Genomic DNA, 22,441 nt, shown 5'->3' with positions numbered 1-22,441 from the left:
TGAATACATTTTTAAAAATTGCATTGGAATCCTAAGCACAAATGCAAAGTAATTAGAGATAAATCCCAGTGAGTTCAGTTCCTTCCTTACAGTTCCTTCCTTACAGATTAGGATCCTTGTCTTCTAGTACTGAGTCTTTAAGCTTACACATCTGGATGTTATCTGCCCAAAATGTCTTATTGGTTTTTGGGGCAGAAGAATCCTTTTTTTGTTTGTTTAAATAACAAAAGCAACAGAGCAAGTCTAGGCACTTACAAAAGAAAGTCCCATTGAGTTCAGTAAAGTTTATTCCAAGATAAGAGTGCAGGCTTAAAGCTGCAGTCCAATGTGAAGTTCCACGGAACTCAAACAAGTATGCAAATGATTGCGACCATAGTGAATAGATCGAACTGGCTTCTCTCCAAAATAAACTCGCTCAAATTTTCAAACTTCTGCAAGTCCCAGTGGGTTAATTGAAACTCAGCACCAGCATTGTAGCCTTAATCCATTGATCAGATGACGCGCATTGTGTCTCTGGCGCAACCTGAAGTTGTATCTCTACTCCAACGCTGCCCGGTACTGGTTCTCCGTTCAGAACCGCCCAATCGGAGTACAGTCAATTCATTTGAAAATTTCAAAAAAATTGGATCGTGCGCCCGTGCGTTTAAAGGTCTCTCCTACACAGTGTAAAAACAAAATTGCCCACACAGAGAGCTTAAGATATCAGTATTAATATTTTGTTTGGCAACTGGAGCGGAGAGAAACGAGAGCACGGAGCCAAATCAAAACGCAGCACAAGCCTCCAGGTAGAGGTATTTCACATTTAGAGGAGGAAGTCGAGTTGAGCATAAAGCCGAGGGAGAGGGAGGAGTTGATTGACGGTTTCTATAGAAACACCGGATCCTCCGCCCCCCCTCCCATAGGAATCGGCCAATCAGCGATCCCTCCCGAATCCAGCCGACCGCTTGAGCTATTAAGAATATGTAGCTGGTGAGAGAAGGGCTGAGGAGTCACGTTGGGGAGGGAAAGAAGGAACGAAAGAAGGAGCGAAAAGGAGGGGGAGAGGAGAGCGGCTGGGGGGGGTGGGGGGAGAGAAACCGCGATCCGTTTACACGAGCTGTGCTAGAACAAGCTGTCTTAATGGTTACTACGTGGCGGAGGGGAAACTTGATCAGCTAAACGCCAGCCGGGTGGCGGTCCGGGAAGAGGAGGAGGAGCGGCGGCGGCGGCAGCAGCAGCAGGAGGGGTGTGTGAGCACTTTCCGGGGAGGGGGGGGGGAGAAAGCCGGGGGAGAAGCCCCTCCACCTAACACCAAACGCAGACCGGGGGGGAAGATGTCTTCTGCCTCTCCCACCACCGCGATTCCCAGCGTGGTGGCGACGATCAAGCAAGAGAACGTCTTGGAAATGTTCTGTGGCGGGGTGACGGAGAAGGTAACCTCGGACGGCTCGGCTCCCGCGTCTGCACCACCTTCTGGTCTTGCAGCGGCAGCTCCTTTTGCGAGGAAGGAAGAAGCCGGGGAAGAGGAGGACGAGGAGGAGGAAGCCGGTCGGGTTGTGGGTCAAGTTCTACTCCACTCGGAACTTTTGGTGCGGAATCCCGGCACCGTCGCCGCCGCGTCTCCCTTGTCCTCGGCTTCGCCTCGGTCGTCGTCGTCGTCGTCCTCCTCCTCCTCGTCGTCGTCTTCCACCTCGCCCCAGGCTTTGCTCGCTTTCTCCCCGGACCACGTCGCTTGCGTCTGCGAGGCTTTGCAGCAAGGCGGGAACCTCGACCGCCTGGCCCGCTTCTTGTGGTCCCTGCCCCAGAGCGACCTACTACGTGGCAACGAGAGCCTGCTGAAAGCCCGGGCGTTGGTGGCTTTCCACCAGGGGCTCTACGCGGAGCTCTACGGGATTTTGGAAAGCCACAGCTTCGACGCCGCCAACCACCCTCTCCTGCAGGAGCTCTGGTACAAGGCGCGCTACACCGAGGCGGAGAGGGCCCGCGGCCGAGCCCTGGGCGCCGTCGACAAGTACCGCCTGCGCAGGAAGTTCCCCCTGCCCCGCACCATCTGGGACGGCGAGGAGACGGTCTACTGCTTCAAGGAGAAGTCGCGCAACGCCCTCAAGGAGCTCTACAAGCAGAACCGCTACCCTTCCCCAGCCGAGAAGCGCAACTTGGCCAAGATCACCGGCCTCTCGCTCACCCAGGTCAGCAACTGGTTCAAAAACCGGCGGCAACGGGATCGCAACCCCGCGGAGCCGCAGTCCAAAAGGTGAGAGCCGCGTGTTCGCGGGAACGGCTCCCCGGAGCCTTTCACTTCCACCAGAGCGGAGCGGGGGGGGTGTGGGGGGGGGGGTAGGCGGCATGGCGGGAAGCAGAGCGGCGTCTGTTTCTGGAGATTCGCCGCGTAAATTCCGTCGAGAAAGGAAACTCACTGCACATGTTCAGAGACTCTTTACTTATGCTTTAAACCAGTGTTTCCCAACCTTAGGAACTTGAAGATGCGTGGACTTCAACTCCCAGAATTCCCCAGCCAGCTATGCTGGCTGGGGAATTCTGGGAGTTGAAGTCCACGCATCTTCCAAGTTCCTAAGGTTGGGAAACGCTGCTTTAAACGTTGGAACAAATTCTGTTGCTCCCTCCCAACAGTGACTCTGAAATGACCAGCACGGTTAGCAGATAGAATCATCGCGAGAGTGGGAAAGAGCCCCATCCTTTTCTGAGTTTAGTAAATTCGGTTTACATCCCCTACATCCCCATCCGTTGCTTCTTGGTATCTTCTCTACCACTTGATTTCTGGCTTTCCTGGGAGGGATAATCCTCCTTTGCTTATATGCCATCTCTTCCTCTGCTGGCTTTCTGCCATCTGGGTCTGGATTTCCAAGTGCTTCCTATATATTCTTGGTAAACCTCACAACATCCCTGCAGTGCAGGACATCGTTATGATCCTTCCTGTATTGCTGGCTGAGGTTTCTGGAGGGCAAATTGCGGCACTCCTCAAGGCTTCCTATGGAATTTGGGGCCCTGGCAAGATTAAACAACATGGCTCCAAGGAAGGCACCTGGTTTGCTGCTTCTGCTGCTTTCCCAAACTCTATCCTTGGGCCTCAATTCCTAGGCCTCCCAGCTGCCCTCCTTCTGCCCTCCTGCTTTCTAACCTACTGGACTGGCTTTGTTTCATTTCCACCAGAGCAATTTGCCTCAATCTAACACCTTGCCTCATTCTTGCTCTTCCTGTTCCCCTCCCCTCTTGTCTGCCTTTCTCCCCTCTTCCCCCCTCCCTTGCCCTCTGTCCTTGCCTGGCTTTCATTCCTAACAAATATGGCGCTTACCTTCAGCAGCCCCTTTCTTCTTTCCTGTCTCCCACTTCCCAACAACCTTGCTTTTTCTTCTCCAAGTTTCTGCTTCTTAGTTGCTGGATTCAAGGAAGGGATTGTTGACTGCAAACAAAAAGGTTGTTTGATCCTTTAGACATAATTTTCTCCCCATCTTCTCTCACAATCTGTCTCCAAAATCTCCACCCCCATTTTTTCAGCTCTGGTTTCTCCTTGTAATCTTCAAAAAAAAAAAACCTATGCCTGGGGGCATAGCTTCCCCAGACTTTCTCAAACCTTCCTCTCCCTAATCCTCAAGAGTTCTTTGTAGCTCAGATTGGGTCTAGCGTTTATGCCTAAGGTTTCTCCTCTTTCTGCAAAAATGGAAAACTTTGTACCCACTAGTGCTTTGTCCCAAGCACCTCATTGCCACGCTCTGCAATACAGCCTTATTCCCTGCTACGTCCAGACTAGTATTTTGGGTCTACCTCTGACAGAAGGAAGCCCTTTTCTCTAGGTCTTCAGCCTATCTTCTCTTTAACAGAGGTGAAAAATTCTGTTTCTTCCTAGGCTGCTGCTGTGTAGGTCTGGAATATAAAGGATGCTTTATATACTTCCCTTTAATAAAAAAGAATGTCCTATTCCTTGACCTGCTTCTTTGTGTTTGGAGATTGTGAGGAAACTGTTTCCCCACACATTTTGTTTGACAGCGTTAATTATTTCCCCAGGTTTTATGTCACTGAGGGAGGAAAAAAAGTGAAATTTGAAGCTTGGCTAGTGAGCTATCTCCCTCCCTCCCTTCCACCCTTTTGGTTGATGCCTTGTTTGCTCTTCTTGTTGTGAAACTTGATTCTGTGCTGATTTGGATCAGGTTTATGTCCTCAGAAGATGGGAATGAGGTCTTCCCTACTTTATGATTCTAAGCAACCTGCCAGATGTCTTTTCAGCTGGCCTCTCCACTGGAGCCAGAGTCCTCTGGGGTTTCACATCATGCTGAGCCGTAATGAGGTTTGATAATTTATGGTGTGGCAGTGAATCCAGCAGTTGTGAATTTGCAAAGGAGGACTTGGCACAATTGGTTAATTCAGTCTTCCTTTGGGGAAACCTTACCTGTTACAGCTCTTATTTTCCAACTAAATCCATGGACATAATAATTCCTGATGCTGCAGAAATCCCTTCTGTAGCTCCAGGGAACTGCTTAGTTAGGGCCTTCCAAATGCTAACCTTTTAAAAGGAGAGAAAAGTTGTCTGACAAGAGGTCACCCCAGATAGTCATCTGTCTTGCAATAGCCAGGTGAGGTGACCTGCCTCTGCACAAGGTGCCTCCCTTCCTTCTTTTCAGAGGGACTGGTTGAGGTCAGGAAAAGTTGCTGCCTGCTTTTTTTTTAAGCTTCAGAGACCTATTTTCAAATAAGGACACAAGTGTGCTGATCCAGCCCCTTTTTGCGTCCTTGGAGCAAAGGCATCAAATGCACAAATGGCAAGTGGGAAGTGGGGTGGAGGAGGGCCAGTCAGCAAACTGTAGCCAGGTAGAAAGTACAGAATACTGAAGGCATGTGTGGATGTTTGGACTTGCTACAGCTGCTAAAGAATAAAGGGGCTTGGGGAGGGAGTGTGTTATGAGATAATTACCTTCTGGGCCTTGCTGGGCTTTTGAAAACAGTTTTCCTTTGGTGGGTAAAATGATTATTAAGACCCCAGATCTTTTCCATTTTAAAAGGATCCTTGTTTTTTTCTTTCCAAGCTTTCCGAAAGGAGCCTAAACCAGGGCCAAATTTTATTATGTAGTGTAACTGTAGGCTACATTGTAATTTTTTTCCTCTTTTTATAAACATTTTTTTTGTTTAGCTAGAAGCTGCCAGGTTGGGTTTGACTCATAGTAATTCCATAGACAAATGCTTGCCTTCCTGTCCTGTTCTTTGTAATAATTCCTTACTTTTCCATGGGCATCTCTTTGATCCTTTCCATCCACTTTATCAGTTGTCTTCCTCTTCTGTTTCCATCAATATTGCCAAGCATAATTTCGTGTCCTGAAGAGTTCATTTTAAAAAATTAAACAATTTAAAATTGTTCAAATTAAATTAAATTTAATTTAAATTCTGGCTAGCAAAGCTATTTATAGAGGTTGGGGCCAGTTTCAACTTGCTTTAGATCACAGTAGATCAGTGGTGTCAAACTCAGTTTCATTGAGGGCCACATCAGCATTGCAGTTACCCTCAGGGGGCTGGGTGGGTATGGCCTGGGTGGGCGTGGCCTACTGGGTGGGCGTGACTAGAGTGTGTATGGCCTACTGGGTGGGCGTGGCCAGCTCTACATCGTTCGCATCAAGGGTGCCTATGGGGGCCTGGGCAGGAGTGGGACAGATCTGAGGGTCTTTGGCAGGAGGAGGGTCTCTGGGCCAGGGCCAAGGCAGTGGGGGCCATTCCCTCACTGCTTCCAGGATGGCTTCGTGGGCCGCATGAAACCACTTCGCGGGCCGGATCTGGCCCCCGGGCCTTGTGTTTGACATGTCTGCAGTAGATGGTCTACAGCAGGCATGTCCAACCCTTGTCCTACAGGCCCCATGCAGCCCTAGACAACTACGGTAGTAAGGTGGCCTCACAAGTTCATCAACTTTTAATATTATGTGATTTATCTACATTAACTATATTATATATAGTTAATGCAGCCCAGACAAGCCAAAAGGTTGGACACCTAACCTCTACAGCATCTATCTATAAGTCCAATCAATTAACTGGTTCACTGATAGTACACTGACTGTAATGATCATCAGCCAATAACTGTTAGCTTGTGCACAAGGTCAAAGACACAGATCCTTTTTATGTAAAAGCATCACCTCTATGGCTGCAGCTCTGAAATTTAAAAAGAGTAAGCAATTATTATCCCTGAAACATATAATTTTGGTTCGTGCACTGAGCAAAGGAATAATGTTATTCTATCCAACCTTATCAGTTGTGCCATGATCAGTTAACGTGATAGATAGATACACCAAGTCAATAATACTTTGCATTCATAAAATAGTAAAAATATTAGCTATCCAGTTCATAGTGTGGTTTGTTGAATCATGATTTTTGATAAGCTACCACTGCCTGGGTTCAGACATTCTGAATCATAACCAATAAATTAACAATTGCAATAATGGCAAATTAACCATTTAAATTTAAAATTAACAATTCTCAAAAGCTGAACCTCAAACTGATCTTTGTACATCATGCAAATGAACTGCTATGTTTATAACTGTCTTATTAATTGTGTTGTGTGGATATATATTCAATAAGCTTTGTGGCTGGATGGGAAATTCAGCCTAGATTTCCCTGGTTTATTTTGGAGAAGTTTGTACAGTACAAGTGGCTAAAATAATGGTTGGCTAGTTTGTGGCTTTATGTATGTTGGAAATAAACCTGTATGATAAGTTTGTAGTTCTGAGAGTTCTTCAAACTCAGACAGCTGGATTAATTTAAACTATAGTTCACCTAACCATAGATTAATATGTTATATGAACATATCCACTGTAATCATGATAATTAACTGGCTCTTTTTGCCTTCCTTATAGAAATACGAACTGTTGCCCCTGTTCCTGTCTAAGAATAGACTGCTTTCAGCTGTTAGCAACATTCATGATATTATGAACTCTCTTGGAATACAACCAACTTCTCTCTTTCAAGAGAAGATACCTACTTATTTTGCAATGCATTAATTACTGCTTATGGGTTAATTTTTGTGTGTGCCTAGTATCCCAGTCCTTTTAAAAATCTTCCTTAGTCCTTTCTGTTAAGTGATTTCCAGGGGGGGAAAAGGTAGCTTCTTGTAGAGATGTCTATAAAATATCCTTTGTTATATCTGAAAGAATTGCATATATGAGAGTAATCAAACAGAAACAACCAGTCCCTCTTTATTTGCAAGGGTATCCTCCCTCTGATCAGCTTCGACTACAATAACCTTTTTCTTCCACTCCCCTGCTGAGCTGTTTCTTCTTCCCTTGAGAAATACCCAGGATTGAAGGCAGCTAACACAATTTGGCCCTTCTCTCACAATGGTGGTAAATTCATCAGTTCAAGTTGCCATTAGTAGACTGTTGTGTCTGAGACCAACCACTGCCATTTGGGGCAACTTGATGATCAGGATATTGCCTTACTACACATCACTAGATGTCTATTACGCTTATTACAGGAATGTCCTGGCTGCTGTTTTCCTTTGGTTACACATATTCAAAAAAAGGATGTGACTTAGTAGTAGAAGCAATTCTACTTAATATTAGAACAGAATGCTAGTTCCATATTCTGCCTTGGCGTCTCCTGATAGGCTGGGAAAGAGATCTTTTCTTCCTCCCCTTGATCCTAGAACAAGGGAAAACCTAGTAAAAACTGGCAGATGCAAAGTTGAGCAAAACAAAAACCACCTATTTCACAGAAGTTTTTTATTTAGTATTTATTTCTATTCCACCTTCATTAGTTTTATAAATAAAGCAGCGAAAATGCCTAACACTATTTTTTCCTCCTATTTTTCCCCACAACAACAACACTGTGAGGTGAGTTGGGCTGAGAGAAGGCAGTTGGTCCAAAATCAGCCAGCCAGCTTTCATGCCTAAGGCATGACTAGAACTCACACTCTTCTGGTTTTTAGCCTGGCGTCTTATCCGCTTGACCAAAAATGACTCTTGGTCATGCTGGATTTACACAATTTGCCATTGAGAGTTGTGATGATCTGGTTGTTTTTAAAAATACCTTCTTGTAGTTCTTAAAGGGACCAGATCAAATCACTGATCTAATTGAAGAACTGTTACCTTGAATATCTGTGTTAAATCTCCATTTATAGAAATTGTCCACTACTGATATTGCAGCATTGGTACCATTTCTGCAGGCTTTCTAAAAGCACCTGGACAATGAGACAGAAGGCAGAGTGAAATGAACTTTGTTGTACTGTACACATGTGATATTTCACAAAGAGCACAAGCTGTGTGTGCTGGACACTTCTTTCCATAGTGAATAGAAGAGCTGATAGATTTCACAATACTTGAAAGATTTGACTAGCATTGGAACCAATGCATTTAAAACTCTTTAGAATTTTTCTCCCTATGGGCAGGAAATTATCCGTCAACAATAGAGATACATGTGTGGCTGGGCATTAAATCCATTATCCCTACCAATCTATTATTTTTTTTTATACCATAATGGGATCTTGGTATTTTTGCATTTGACTTACTCTAATATTGGTAGAATATATATGGTGTTGCTAACTTTTACCTTACTTAATGGTAAGCTCAGAGTCAAACTGCAATAGTGCATTCTAACCACTGTGTCACCACGGCATAAATCAGCAATTTATTTTTGCTGATATACATAATAAGGTTTGCAAAGATCCAGCAACACTTTTGAATTTTGGAACTGCAGATCACTACAAGTTTTGAACAAGAATTACTGTGTATCACAACTTCTTTGGATTCTTAATCTCAGAAATCTTGATGAGCAGGCAGAATTAAATCATATAGTTCCCTGAACAATAGGTAGAAGTGCTTCTGGAGGTATATGCTAATTTAAAACCTGTAGAATACAGTATCCTAGCATTCTAAAAATATAAAAGTGACTACTTTAAATCTTACTAAATTAAAGAAATAAAATTATTTATTTTTGTTTATATCCAGAATTACTCTTTTTGTCATTTTTGCCCCTGTGTGGAGCTATGCATTCAGGAAACAAATAGAGAAGAATGAAACCAAGCTGTATTACTTCATTTATTCATTTGTATTATAAAATTATTTATCCTGAAAGGATGTGAAACGATTGGTATGTACATTCGTCAATTTTCTCAGCTTTCTGCCAGAGCAGAGGTTCACATTCTGATCCGGGCTGTGGATTGTTTATACTTTATTCAACAAATCACTATCCAGTGAATTTTTGCAAGTCATTAAGACATAACCCATGTCTTTTTGCAAATCAAAATTTCTGGATTCACATAGCATACAGTCAAAGCTAAACAAACCATAGTATGATTTATTACATCATGATTTATCAGTTTAGGTTCACACACTGTGCTTGATCATGTGACTAATTTAGTCTCGAGTTAGCCACATATTGTATGAATCCACCCATAGTGGATAATCCAACCACATAAAAATAAGTGCAACATACATTTTGTCAAGATTTTTAGTGAGGGAGAATGTCAGCTTATTCCTTTCATGAAAATTATCTCATGTAAAAGCTGCACACTGCAGTAATTAGAAACCTTTCAACACTGTTGAAAGAGTAATAATGATGCTTTGTCTTTGATGAAGATATTGTAGAAACACATTAAGAATGTTAATCTTCGCAGCTCTTTCTTTTCTTTGTACATATAAGCAAGTGGTCCATGTCTAATGTCTGAAGCTGATTATGAAGAAAGTCTTTCTTTTAAATGAACCTATTATCTAAATAGTTTGGATATAATCCAGTCAAAGTTAAGTGCTTTCAGGTTTTTATGGACCTCAGTGAGAGAGTTATGTATGTCCTTAAATCATTCCTTAAATCAGTGGAACTTGCAAAGTACTTAAATCAAACAATGTAAAAACCTGTTTTAATAGCCTTAGAAGAATAGGAATCTTCCCATGCATTTTAGTGTAAACTTTTAAAACTAGAAGTATAAATGGCATTTTAAAATATCAACCATGCTTGTATTCTAAAATAGTGATCAATCCTTTGAAGCTGTAGTATTATTTTATATGCAAACATTCCTTGAGAATTCCCTTTCTTTAACTTTTGGTCCACATATCCATTTGGTTGTAAGCCAGCTAGAGTCATCTCTAGGCGAGATGGGTAACATAAAACTTTAATAAATGTGTGTTGAAATTTCAAGGATATTCACAGCTTTGTATTTGCAAAGCTGTGGCTGCTACAGTGTAATTGTAGTCGGCCATGGTCAGGTGATTGTGATTTCCAACACTCTCTGCCAGCTTCCCATAAACGAGCAATGGGAAAGCCCGCAGGAAGTCACTTTTGTTCTCACTGCTTTTTTGCCTACCCATGGTCATTCTGCTTATCTGTTTAGCTAAATTGGCTTTCTAGTATATATTTCATTAGGTTTGCATTAAATATATTGTCCTAAAAATATGACCTAGACATGTTTTAGTTTCTGAAATTAATATAACTTGAATATAATACCTGGAAAAGTGCAGATTCTGCTCTATTTTAAATGAAATGTTTTATCCCAAAACATGTGGGAGGGACTTTGTTGCTTCAATGTGTCCAGAGTAAAGCTTTACCCAACTTAAAGGAATCTTATTCGACCAGTTGTATGGATTTTAGCCAATTCACGGATTGATTAACTAAATTTCCATATGAATCAAAAGGATGACACTTTATTTCATCATCTTTTAAATCCACCTAAATTGGTGACTATGATAGTGTGGGAAGGGACCATTTACACTATCAAATCCAACTACCTGCTTGGTTCAAGAATCCAAGAATCTCTGACAAATGGCTGTCTAGCTTCTGCCCTTGAAAGGCTGGCCACCATTCCTTTGGTGGGGAATTGGTTCAGCTATATAACTGTTTCTAACTATTGGACATTTTTTCTGATAATCACAATTTGTCTTTCTATAATTTAAAACTATTTTTAATCTTGAATATTGGAACAATAAGGAATAAGTAGTCCGCCTGCCCTATGCGTGTCTTCATGTCCTGCTTGATGTTAGCAAAGCATTCCTAGATTTTTCATTCTCTGTCTTCATAAGCCTTTGTTTCTAATTTTCTCATCTTCTTGTTGTCTTTCTCTGAATTATGCAGTATTCTATGCATAATTATGCTATGTCCAGAAGTGGACATAGTACTCAAGGTAAAAAATTTAATGGTTAATTTCAGGGTCCTGAATTATCAAAGTTCCCTAAAAACCATGTGACATTTTTTTTGTTCTTCTATGACAATTATTCTTGCATTCTTTTCTAATCTTAAATACTATATATTATTGAATAAATTCCCCTTAAAGGATAGTTATTTTCTGCTGTAGCAGAATATTTTGTTCTATAGCACCAATTACATGACGTGTTGCGAATGGCCATACTATAAGTTTATAGAAAGGCAAGCATGATAGCTTTATGAATTTACATGAAGAAAAAAATAGTAATATTTCCATTGGCTTTAAAAAGGGGGGGGAATGATGAGAATCTCAGGAAGGAGACCAATGACGTTAGCAAGAGGGTATACTAAAAGGCTAACATAAAATTTGCTTTTTCCATAGTATTGGCCAATATCTTAATTGGGCTTTTCATCACAACACCAAGAGATGTTTCCTGGTCAATCCCTTATTCATACATTAGTAAATAAGAAAATGTAAGATTAGTGACTGCTACAAGTATAATTTTATGTGACTGTGACTGTGCCATTTTGATTCCCATTCCCCTTATTTTGATTATCTAAACTGGAGTTTCTTTTGAAGTTCTAAGTAAGTCACTTTGCATACAGTGGTGTGAACCTCTGTATAACGTACTTACTGTATGGAATTCTGCTATAAAGGTGTAATTCTGGACGCAAGAATATGGAAGTAATGCTTGCTTGCTTGCTTGCTTGCTTGCTTCTTTGTTTTTTTAATCTCTGAGTAGGCACGCCTCACCAAGTGGCAGTAACTGACTGATGTTGCCTGGGCTTGGAAGCTAAAGTGGCTCAGACCTGGTTAATATCATCAGGAAGCATCAGCATTGTAGGCTAGACTGGGAAGTGACAAACATGCTGGAAGAAAGCAATGTGAACCCATTTCTATATTGTCGCTAAGAAAACCTATATGGATATTTGCATTTGGTCACTAAGAATCCAAGGATTTGGAGTCTTTTTGTTAGCCTTAGAAATATACAGGATGGTAGTGCCAATTTAATTTTTCTTCTCATACACAGCTTACACATGGAAAACTGGAATCCTCATAGGGACTAATCTAGTGCTTTTTTTTCTTTGATCTGTTAATTTTCTGTGGGTACAATAATTGTTTATCCCATCAGTAAAGTGTTGGAATCCAGTGAAGATACCACATCAATTTACTGTTGCTTCTCTCTTGATTTGTAGTGAGTCGGATGGTAACCCCAGCACAGAAGATGAATCCAGCAAGGGGCAAGAGGACTTGTCTCCACGTTCCCTAGCAAGCACCTCCGATGGCGGCACCAGCTTAAGCCTTCCTAGCCCAATGGAGCAAGTATATATGCAACAACTTGGAAACTCCAAAATATCTTTAAGCTCTTCAGGAGTTTTACTGAATGGAAACCTAATGCCTCCCAATCCATCTGTTTTTCTTAATGGTACTTCTTTCATTCAGGGCCCCAATGGTCTCCTCCTCAATGGTCTCAGTGTGGGAACTTCTCAGGCAGTATCATCAAGTCCACTCAAAACATCACCCAACACTTTGAGCAATGGAGTCTCTATGGGTGACATGTTAGTCCCTTCTGCAGAAGATGTGAAAGACTTCAAAATCCTCCAGACTTCTCTGTCCAATTCCATTGCACCATCAACACCCACAACAACATACAGCCCCAATTCTGGGCCTGCCTCTTTCCCAGGCTTGACACCAAGCATGGAAGTAAAGAGGGAAGAAAGCGAAGAAGCAATAGCATCGCAAGACAGTGGCTCAGTAGTCACTTTTACCACTCCAATCCAAATCAACCAATATGGTGTTGTCCAAATCCCTAATTCAGCAAACAGTGGCCAGTTACTTAATGGAGGCCTCAGTTTTTCCCCAGTGCAGCTTCCCCCAGTATCAGCAGCAACTTCCCGAGGTAAAAACCCTTCACTGTATTAAATTATTGCTTTTATGTTGTGAAATTAAGAATGTTGGAGATATGTAACATGCTCCTTGTGTACAAAAGGAGCCTTTCCATGACCAGAAGACACTTTGACCTGGTGGAGACTTGTACTGATGGGAAAACACCCAAATCCAGCGAAACAGGTTTTTAGATGGCTAGTGATGGAGAGTCAATGAAAATTCAAACTTTTTCCCATATCAGCAGGCTTCAGCAAATTATGATGTACACTATTTTTCATTTGCTTGTTTTGGCTGTAGGACTAGCTTTGTTTTTGAGTAGAGGGAGCCATATAGATTACAGTTCAGCCCTACTTAGCCTGCTGCTCTTAGGTGTGGCAAAAGATACTGTTCAAGAGAGTAAATCTTTGGTTTAACAGATTTCATTTTTACACTGGGTGTAGTTTCTGTTTGGATACCTTATCAAAATAACAAAGCCCATTGTATTCAATGTAATTTGAGTGATTCCTCTCAATGTTTGTCATTTGCATTAACTTATATAACGCACATCATTATTACCCAGGACATTAATTCATGCAAATAATATAAAAGCAGGTTTAATGTGATTCTCTTTCTTCTACAAACCTTCATTAACACGAGGTTTTACTGTATATTATTTGTTAAATGTTAAATGTTATTTCTGCCAGTACACAATATTTAATGTGTACTAACATTTTTATTATTTTTTTAATAACTGGAAAATTGCACCTTACACATTTGAAATGTGTAAATACTGACATTCAGTCTACTACATATTGTACTTTCATATTTGGGAAGTGTGAATTTGATAGGGATATATTAAAATGCAAAGCAGATAATTTATAGAGTTATCACACATAATATTTACAACTATGCATGATGGGGCAGTATAATAATCCTTCCATTGCATGCCCATGTTTGATCACAAAAGAGCTGGACAGGATCAGACCTCATTAGTACTTGGATAGGAGATTATCAGATGAAGATTAGATTGGGAAATTGAAAAAAAAATATCCTGGAAGAAAATAATCACTGACCACTTATGTAATGTTGCCAAGAAAGTAACAGAGACTTACCCTGTAACTGCTAGTAGTAGTAGTAGGTTTTACTTTAAACCTTGACAGAGGAGATTTTAGCCAGGATGGTCTGGATAGCACACCAGTTTGCTATTACTATACAATCCTATTTGGTAATGTTTCATTATTTTTAAGTGATCATGCTTTTAGGTGAGTATAAAATTACAGTATAATCATTATACTGAGATTCCTAGTTGACATTGGCTTATGTATCATTCATATATAATGTCTTATTTGAGAGCCAGTCCAGGAAGTCACCAGGAATCAATGCTGACTCAAAGGCGTGCGCATGCACACACACACACACACACACACACACAGAGAGAGAGAGAGAGAGAGAGAGAGAGAGAGAGAGTGTATTATCCCCTGGAGATGACTTCTAAGCTCTAATATTCCCTATGAACAGCTGAAGCACACTCATGCGTATGCAGTTAGTATTTGCATTTATTCACTACTTTACATAACCCTGTGCTTGATAGTAATGGAGAAAGGTAAACTATGTACTATGTACTACTAATGTCCAGCACTACCTCTTGTAAATCTCACCAACCTCTCTGTTTTCTGAAACCTCACTGAGATTTGCATATGTTCATATTTATCTTCTTCTTTTACATATCATGGCTGACTGTTCTTGAGCTTTACCAAGTATCACATATTGGTAGTATTTACTGTCCTATCCCATGTTAGTGGAGTAAGCCATACACCTCTGTCATGCCTATGTGTTTAATATATCATGAGAGCAGTGTTTAAGATGAAGATCCATGACTTTATTCCCCACATCAGTTGTGGTTTTAGCTCTCATACTTTTGGCCAAGGTCAAAGCAAGAACTGGATGGAAAGGACATTTCCCCATATGCTGCTAGACCATGAAAACATGACTAAATAGTTCCCACTTCACCATTAATCTGTAAAAATATCTTGAAGGTATTCAGAAAAAAAACAATTTAACTCATAATCTGTATTTTTATAGAACATAGAATCGTAGGGCTGAAAGGGAACTCGGAGGTCCAACCCCCCCCCCTCAAGGCAGGATTTGTACCTTGTGGCCTTCCAGAGACACTGAATTGTTGCCTTCAGCAATTATGAGAATTAGTTAGAATTGAATTACAATTCCCACTTTTCTATCGTTCCTTGTACAATTTGGAAAACAAATCAAATTCTTTTAATTCTTCTACTTTTTTCATATTTTTTAGGCCTGCACAATGCTATTCCTTGATATCACAGCTGCTATAATTAAGTAACTTTCAGGGGATTATATTGTCCTTTCCGTTACTATTTTATCAATTCAATATAATATTGAATATAGTTTAATTATATATTACAAGAAACCAACAGTTTCATATATCCAGTCTTCATAGTTCATCTTCATAGGAGAATAAATTATCAGTTTCATTATTTGATAAAAGATCTTAACAACTTTGTTGTTGTTAGCTGCAAAGTCGTGTCCGACCCATCGCGACCCCATGGACAACGTTCCTCCAGGCCTTCCTGTCCTCTACCATCTTCTGGAGTCCATTTAGGTTCACGCCTACTGCTTAAGTAACTCCATCCAGCCACCTCATTCTCTATTGTCCCCTCCTTCGACTGCCCTCAACCTTTGCCAGCATTAGGCTCTTCTCCAGTGAGTCCTTCCTTCTCATCAGGTGGCCGAAGTATTTGAGTTTCAACTTCAGAATCTGGCCTTCTAAAGAGCAGTCAGGGTTGATCTTCTCTAGGACTGATCGTCTTACAGTCCAAGGGACTTGCGGGAGTCTTCTGCAGCACCATAGTTCAAAGGGTTCAATTCTTTGGTGCTTAGCCTTTCTTATGGTCCAGTTTTCACTGCCATACATTGCAAGTGGGAAGACCATATCCTTTACTATACACACTTTTGTTGGCAGGGTGATGTCTCTGCTTTTTAGTGTGCTGTCTAGATTTGCCATGGCTTTCCCCCCAGGAGCAAGCATCTTATAATTTCTTGGCTGCAGTCCCCATCTGCGGTGATCTTAGAGCCCAGGAAAATAAAATCTGTCACTACCTTCATTTCTTCCCCATCTATTTGCCAGGAATTGAGAGGGTGGATGCCGTGGTCTTGGTTTTCTTAATGTTTAGTTTCAACCCAACCTTTGCACTCTTCTTCACTCACAACAAGAGGCTCTTTAGTTCTTCACTTTCTGCCATTAGAGTGGTATCATCTGCATATCTTAGGTTGTTGATATTTCTCCCGGCAATCTTAATTCCAACTTTTGATTCATCTAGCCATGCCTTTCTCATGATGTGCTCTGCATATAAGTTAAACAGGCAGGGAGACAGTATACAGCCTTGCCGGACTCCTTTCCCAATTTTGAACCAATCAGTGGTTCCGTGTCCAGTTCTCACTGTTGCTTCTTGACCCGCATATAGATTTCTCAAGAGACAAATAAAATGGTCTGGTACTCCCATCTCTTTAAGAACTTGCCACAGTTTGTTGTGATCCACACAATCAAATGCTTTAGCATAGTCAATGAAGCAGAAGTAGATGTTTTTCTGGAACTCCCTAGCTTTCTCCATGATCCAGCTTATGTTGGCAATTTGATCTCTAGTTCTTCTGCCTCTTTGAAATCCTGCCTGTACTTCTGGTAGTTCTCGATCCACATACTGCTGGAGTCTAACTTGTAGGATTTTAAGCATAACTTTACTAGCATGTGAAATGAGTGCAATGGTGCGATAGTTTGAACATTCTTTGGCACTGCCTTTCTTTGGAATTGGAATGTAAACTGATCTTTTCCAATCCTGTGGCCACTGTTGAGTTTTCCAAATTTTCTGGCAAATTGAGTGTAGCACTTTTACTGCATCGTCTTTTAAGATTTTGAATAGCTCAGCTGGAATACTGTCACCTCCACTAGCTTTGTTGTTGCTCAGCTTTCCTAAGGCCCATTTCATTTCACATTCTAGGTCTAGGATGTCTGGCTCGAGGTCAGTGACCACCTCATCGTGGTTATTAGGGACGTTAAGCTCATTCTTGTATAGTTCTTCTGTGTAATTTTCCCACCTCTTCTTAATCTCTTCTGCCTCTGTTAGGTCCCTGCCATTTTGGTCCTTAATCATGCCCAGTTTTGCATGAAATGTTCACTTCATCTCTCCATTTTTCTTGAAGAGATCTCTAGTCCTCCCTATTCTATTGTTTTCTTCTATTTCTTTGCACTGTTCATTTAAGAAGGCATTCTTATCTCTTCTAACTATTCTCTGGAATTCTGCATTCAATTGGGCGTAACTTTCTTTTTCTCCCTTGCCTTTCGCTTCCCTCCTGTCCTCAGCTATTTGCAAAGCTTCCTCAGACAGCCATTTTGCTTTCTTGCATTTCTTTTTCTTTGGGATGGTTTTAGTTGCTACTTCTTGTACAATGTTGCGAACCTCCGTCCATAGTTCTTCAGGCACTCTGTCTATCAGATCTAATTCCTTAAATCTATTTGTCACCTCTATTGTATATTCGTCAGGGATATGATTTAGTTCATACCTGAGTGGCCTAGTGGTTTTCCCTACTTTCTTCAGTTTAAGCCTAAATTTTGCAATGAGAAGCTCGTGGTCTGAGCCACAGTCAGCTCCTGGTCTTGTTTTTACTGACTGTATAGAGCTTCTCCATCTTTGGCTGCAGAGCACATAGTCAATCTGATTTCTGTGTTGACTGTCTGGTGATGTCCATGTGTACAGCCATCTCTTGGGTTGTTGGAAAAGAGTATTTGCTATGACTATCGTATTCTCTTGACAAAATTCTATCAGCCTGTGCCCTGCTTCATTTTGTACTCCAAGGCCAAACTTGCCTGTTATTCCGGTTATCTTTTGGCTTCCTACTTTAGCATTGCAATCCCCCATGATAATAAGTACATCATTTTTTGGTGTTAGTTCTATAAGGTGCTGTAGGGCTTCATAGAACTGGTCAATTTCATCCTCTTCAGCACTGGTGGTTGGGACATAGACTTGGACTACTGTGATTTTTTTTATTGAAAAGTTTTACAATACATTTTATCTTTAGCAAAACAAAACCCCTCCCAACCCCCTCCCCTCCCACCCTCTTCCCCCTCCCCAACCCCTCCCTCCCTTTCCCCTCCCCCCTCCCCCCCCTGACTTCCCAGAGCTGAGTACAGGGTATAAAAATACAAACAATCATAATCTAACTTATGCAAACAATCCTAAACTATTTAAACTATCGCACTTTAACTCATATAGATAAACTCCAAACGTATATATATCATATCAATAATTATTCAAATGCAAAATAATACTTTTTAGTCCCATATTTACTCCATAGTATCTCTCTGTTGCAAATAGTCTTTCAGGTGCACTAAGATCTTTACCATATCCTCGAAATTAAAAACTTTACAGTCCATTCTTCTGTAATCAGTAATTCTACCTTTTTACTAGAAATCTTACTGCCATAGTTAAATTCAACATCCATTTAATATCCACCACAATAATATCAATAATACCCAATAAGAACAATCACAGACAAAACAATATTATATCAATTATTAAAAACTATTCTTCTTTCCAGCTGGGCTTTAAATTTCCATACTAAAACCAAGTTTATACAATCTTTCCTTCTCCTGATATATTATACAGCTTAAAGTACCATACATTACTTTCCAAACTTAAAAGTTTTTTTTATATAATCACATCATTCTTATATTTTCTATTACATATTTCATTATTGCCCATAAAGATATTACAAGTTAACTTTCATCTATAATTTTTCCCAAACTTGCACCAGAGCATATCACAAAGTATATACCTGAAACACAATATCCACCTTCTTATCACACCATAACTATACATACCAACCAAATAGCAAATCATAACCTACAAAATTTCAGTAAGCACTACTACAAATTTTCCCAATTAAATTTTCATAATTATCTTAAAATTAAAGCAACATAAAATATTACCACACATAGTTATTTTATAAGGGTGAAAAATATATCCCCAAATATTTAGCCCTTCTAACAATTTCAGGACTACTGTGATATTGAATGGTTTGCCTTGGATTCGAACTGAGATCATTCTGTCATTTTGGGTATTGTATCCCAGTATTGCTTTTCCTATTCTTTTATTGACTATGAAGGCTACTCCATTTCTTCTGAGGAATTCTTGCCTACAGTAGTATACCTGATGGTCATCTGAATTAAATTCACCCATTCCTGTCCATTTTAGTTCGCTGATTCCTAAGATGTGGATGTTCAGTCTTGTCATCTCTTGTTTGACCATGTCCAGCTTTCCTTGATTCATGGATCTTACATTCCAGGTTCCTATGGAGAAAAAATCTTTACAGCATCGGACTTTCCTTTCACCACCAGACACATCCACAGCTGAGTGTCCTTTCAGCTTTGGCCCAGTCGCTTCATTCTTTCTGGCGCTACTAGTACTAGCCCTCTGTTCTTCCCCAGTAGCATATTGGACACCTTCCTACCTGAGGGGCTCATCTTCCAGCATCATATCTTTTTTCCTTTTGGTACTGTCCATGGGGTTTTCATGGCAAAGATACTGGAGTGGGTTGCCATTTCCTTCTCCAGTGGATCACATTTTGTCAGAACTCTTTTATTAGAGTAGAATTTGCATTCTGGTGTATTGTCAAAACTAATTTGACTGCAGCTCACACAACCACTGCGTGCTTGTGTGTATCAATACTGTATACTTTTCATAATTTAAAAAACACATCGAAGGGTTAGAAAAACAATTTCTGAAATTGAATTAAGTATCACAATTTCGTTATTCACTGCATTTGGTCAAAACCACCATGAATGGAGAGAAATGCCTTTCATATGGTGAGAAAGCTCTCTGTTGATCTTTACATTTTATATAGTTTCAAGGATAACATATGCTTGTTTATTAAATGTATATGCCAACAAATTCATATGGAGTCATGGTGGCATATAATAAAAATGAAACATCAGTAGAACAATTTCCATAAAATATGGTCAACCATAAATATTAAAATAGCCAGTGGGTGGTCACACCTCAAAATGAAAACCACTTAAGGCTTAGAATTTTATGTGAATAGCAAAAAAATCTCCTTTTTAAATAGACATTATTGGATGGAAGTTTTGTTTTAAAACCATGGGGGAGATGAAAATTCAACTCTTAATTTAATTTGATGCTCTGATTGAGTAAGAAACCTACAACTCTTAATTTTACACTGTGCCTTTAAAATTTTCTCTTGTTTTTATTTGTTTGTTTCTCTCCCACCACAGGTAGTGTTTCCATTAACCAAGGCACAACAAGCAATGGCACATTTACTACTGACTCTACAACAGCACAACAAGGGAAAGTGTTTTTCAGCTCTCTTGCTCCCAGCACTGTGGTGTACACCATCCCAAACACCAGCCAGGCAGTTGAGCCGGTGAAACAGGAAGGACTGGAAACGAGCCTGGTGTTTTCTCAAGTCATGCCCCTTGGTCAAAATGCCCAACTTCATGCTAGTCTACCTTCAGACAACTTACCCAATGGGGTCCTCCAGCCAGGAGGAGCCTCCTCCTTAGTTAACGTGACTATATCGCATAACTTTTCCCTTGGACCACCTTCTCTTTTAAATGCAGAAGAACTCAACTCAGCCATTTCTGAGAGCCCACCAATGCAACCCTCCACCACAAGTGGAGCGACTGTTGTTTCCATTAGTAATGCAAACTATGCAACACTTCAGAACTGCTCCCTCATCAGTAGCCACGACCTGGTGTCCATTTCTCCGATGCAGCCAGCGCTAACAGGGATCAGTGGGGTAGCAAGCAATGACATTGGATCCCACCTCTCTTTGCAAGGACATCCCCATTTCACTCGAGAACAGCGGCTGATCCTGCAATCCATTCCCACTCTAAAGGAAAACTTTTTATCTGATTCAGAAAGCAGATCAGGAAGCAGTTCGGTGATGCTGGATTCCAAAAACAAGTATGTTACTAGCAATATAGTCGATGCACTCTGTGAAGAACTGGGAACAGACAAGAAACAGCTGGCTAAACTCCAGACAGTACAGATGGAAGAAGATATGCAAGACTTGTAAAAAAAAAACCTTAAGATTAATAATCTTGTATTTGCATTTCAGTAGAGAAATCTCTTCCTTTGAAGGCTAGAAGCACAGCAGTGAATTTTTTTCCCCATAGGCATATAGAACAATAAAAAATGCATAATTGAAGAAGAATCCAGTTTACTAAAAGGAGGTCTTCACTAAGAATAAATACAAAGTTGCCATGCAAAGTTTGCATGAATGCTAACTTTTGTTATAGCCTGATCAAAAGGAATTATACATGGCTGGAAGGGAAATGTCAGTCAAATATGAGATGGTTTGGCTTACCCAAGTAGCTTCTTTGGCAGGGAGAGCTTCAAAGTAATTTCAGAATGTTTATTAACCAATAGCTATTGGTTAGGAACAAGATTATCTTTCTAAAAAGACTGGAACTAAAAGACAAAATGCATACTGTTTTGGGGTCTAGATTCAATTTTACTTGCAGATGGTGGGCATTGAGAAAGTGATATTTCAGTTTTCAACTTCAAAGGAGTACTTTAGGCAATACCTCACAAGCTACTGTTACCTTCTTTTGCGAGCACAATTGCAAATACTCTGGTGTGTGTGTGTGTGTGTGTGTGTGTGTATGTGTGTGTTGTTAAAAGTTTTCCACCAGAATATTAATGTTCTGCATTCTCAATTTTTATAGTTTTTGAAATGGTGCAAGTTTTCTTTGTCTGATTTGGACTGGTGGGGGAGAGGAAGAAAACATTTTGCCACTTGAAATTATGCAACCCACAATCCTTGGCTCTGCCACCTATGTAAATATTGTTTTAATTGTGCTAATGAGAATTGTTTTTATTAGTAGGATGATTCTATTTATAATCATTGGTGTCCATTTTATCATTTTGAGATATGAGCAGTTTAATTTATTTTTTCTTTCTGTATTTTTGAACAGGAAATTATTTCTGCCTAATTTTAAAGATTTCTTTCCCTGATAAAGCTTCATTAATTGATTTTCTTTCCTTTTTTTTGGTAACAATTTGGACTAGTCTTAGGTTTGGCTATGAACAAATGCATTTATAGATTTTAGAACAAACCCTCATGAAAGTTACTTACGTTTTAGCTTTAGATAATTTACATGGTTTGAGAATGGCTGCTAATTGGTTCTTTTTTCTTCTTTTTTTTTAATCCTATGTGCCTTTCTTCCTAGTGGCCTTAAATCCTTGTTCTAACCAGCACAGCTGTTAAGCAGTGAAAGAGTCTGCCTAGAACAGTAATAAATTCCTCCTTGCTGGAGGTTTTCAAACAGGCTGGATAGTTATCCTCCAAAGATGAGTTAATTGAATCCTATACTGAAGGGAGGGTTGGACTAGATCAGACATGTCAAACTCACAACGTCACGTGACATCG

General features: G+C 40.4%; 1 protein-coding gene across 1 annotated transcript; it reads left to right on the top strand.

Moving 5' to 3' along the window:
* Positions 1 to 1,286: 1,286 nt before the first annotated feature.
* Positions 1,287 to 21,085, top strand: LOC310644883 (homeobox protein SIX4-like; the record flags this gene model as incomplete). The annotated part of the gene is made up of 3 exons (XM_083370211.1): positions 1,287 to 2,233; positions 12,298 to 13,001; positions 20,283 to 21,085. Exons 1-3 carry the CDS (start codon positions 1,314 to 1,316, stop codon positions 21,083 to 21,085), a joined length of 2,427 nt encoding a protein of 808 aa, XP_083226337.1. The 5' UTR covers positions 1,287 to 1,313.
* Positions 21,086 to 22,441: the final 1,356 nt, after the last annotated feature.

The sequence above is a fragment of the Vipera ursinii genome (assembly GCF_947247035.1).
Source record: "Vipera ursinii genome assembly, chromosome: 1".
NCBI classification, from domain to species: domain Eukaryota; kingdom Metazoa; phylum Chordata; class Lepidosauria; order Squamata; family Viperidae; genus Vipera; species Vipera ursinii.
This window is presented reverse-complemented; position numbering and strand designations above follow the sequence as displayed.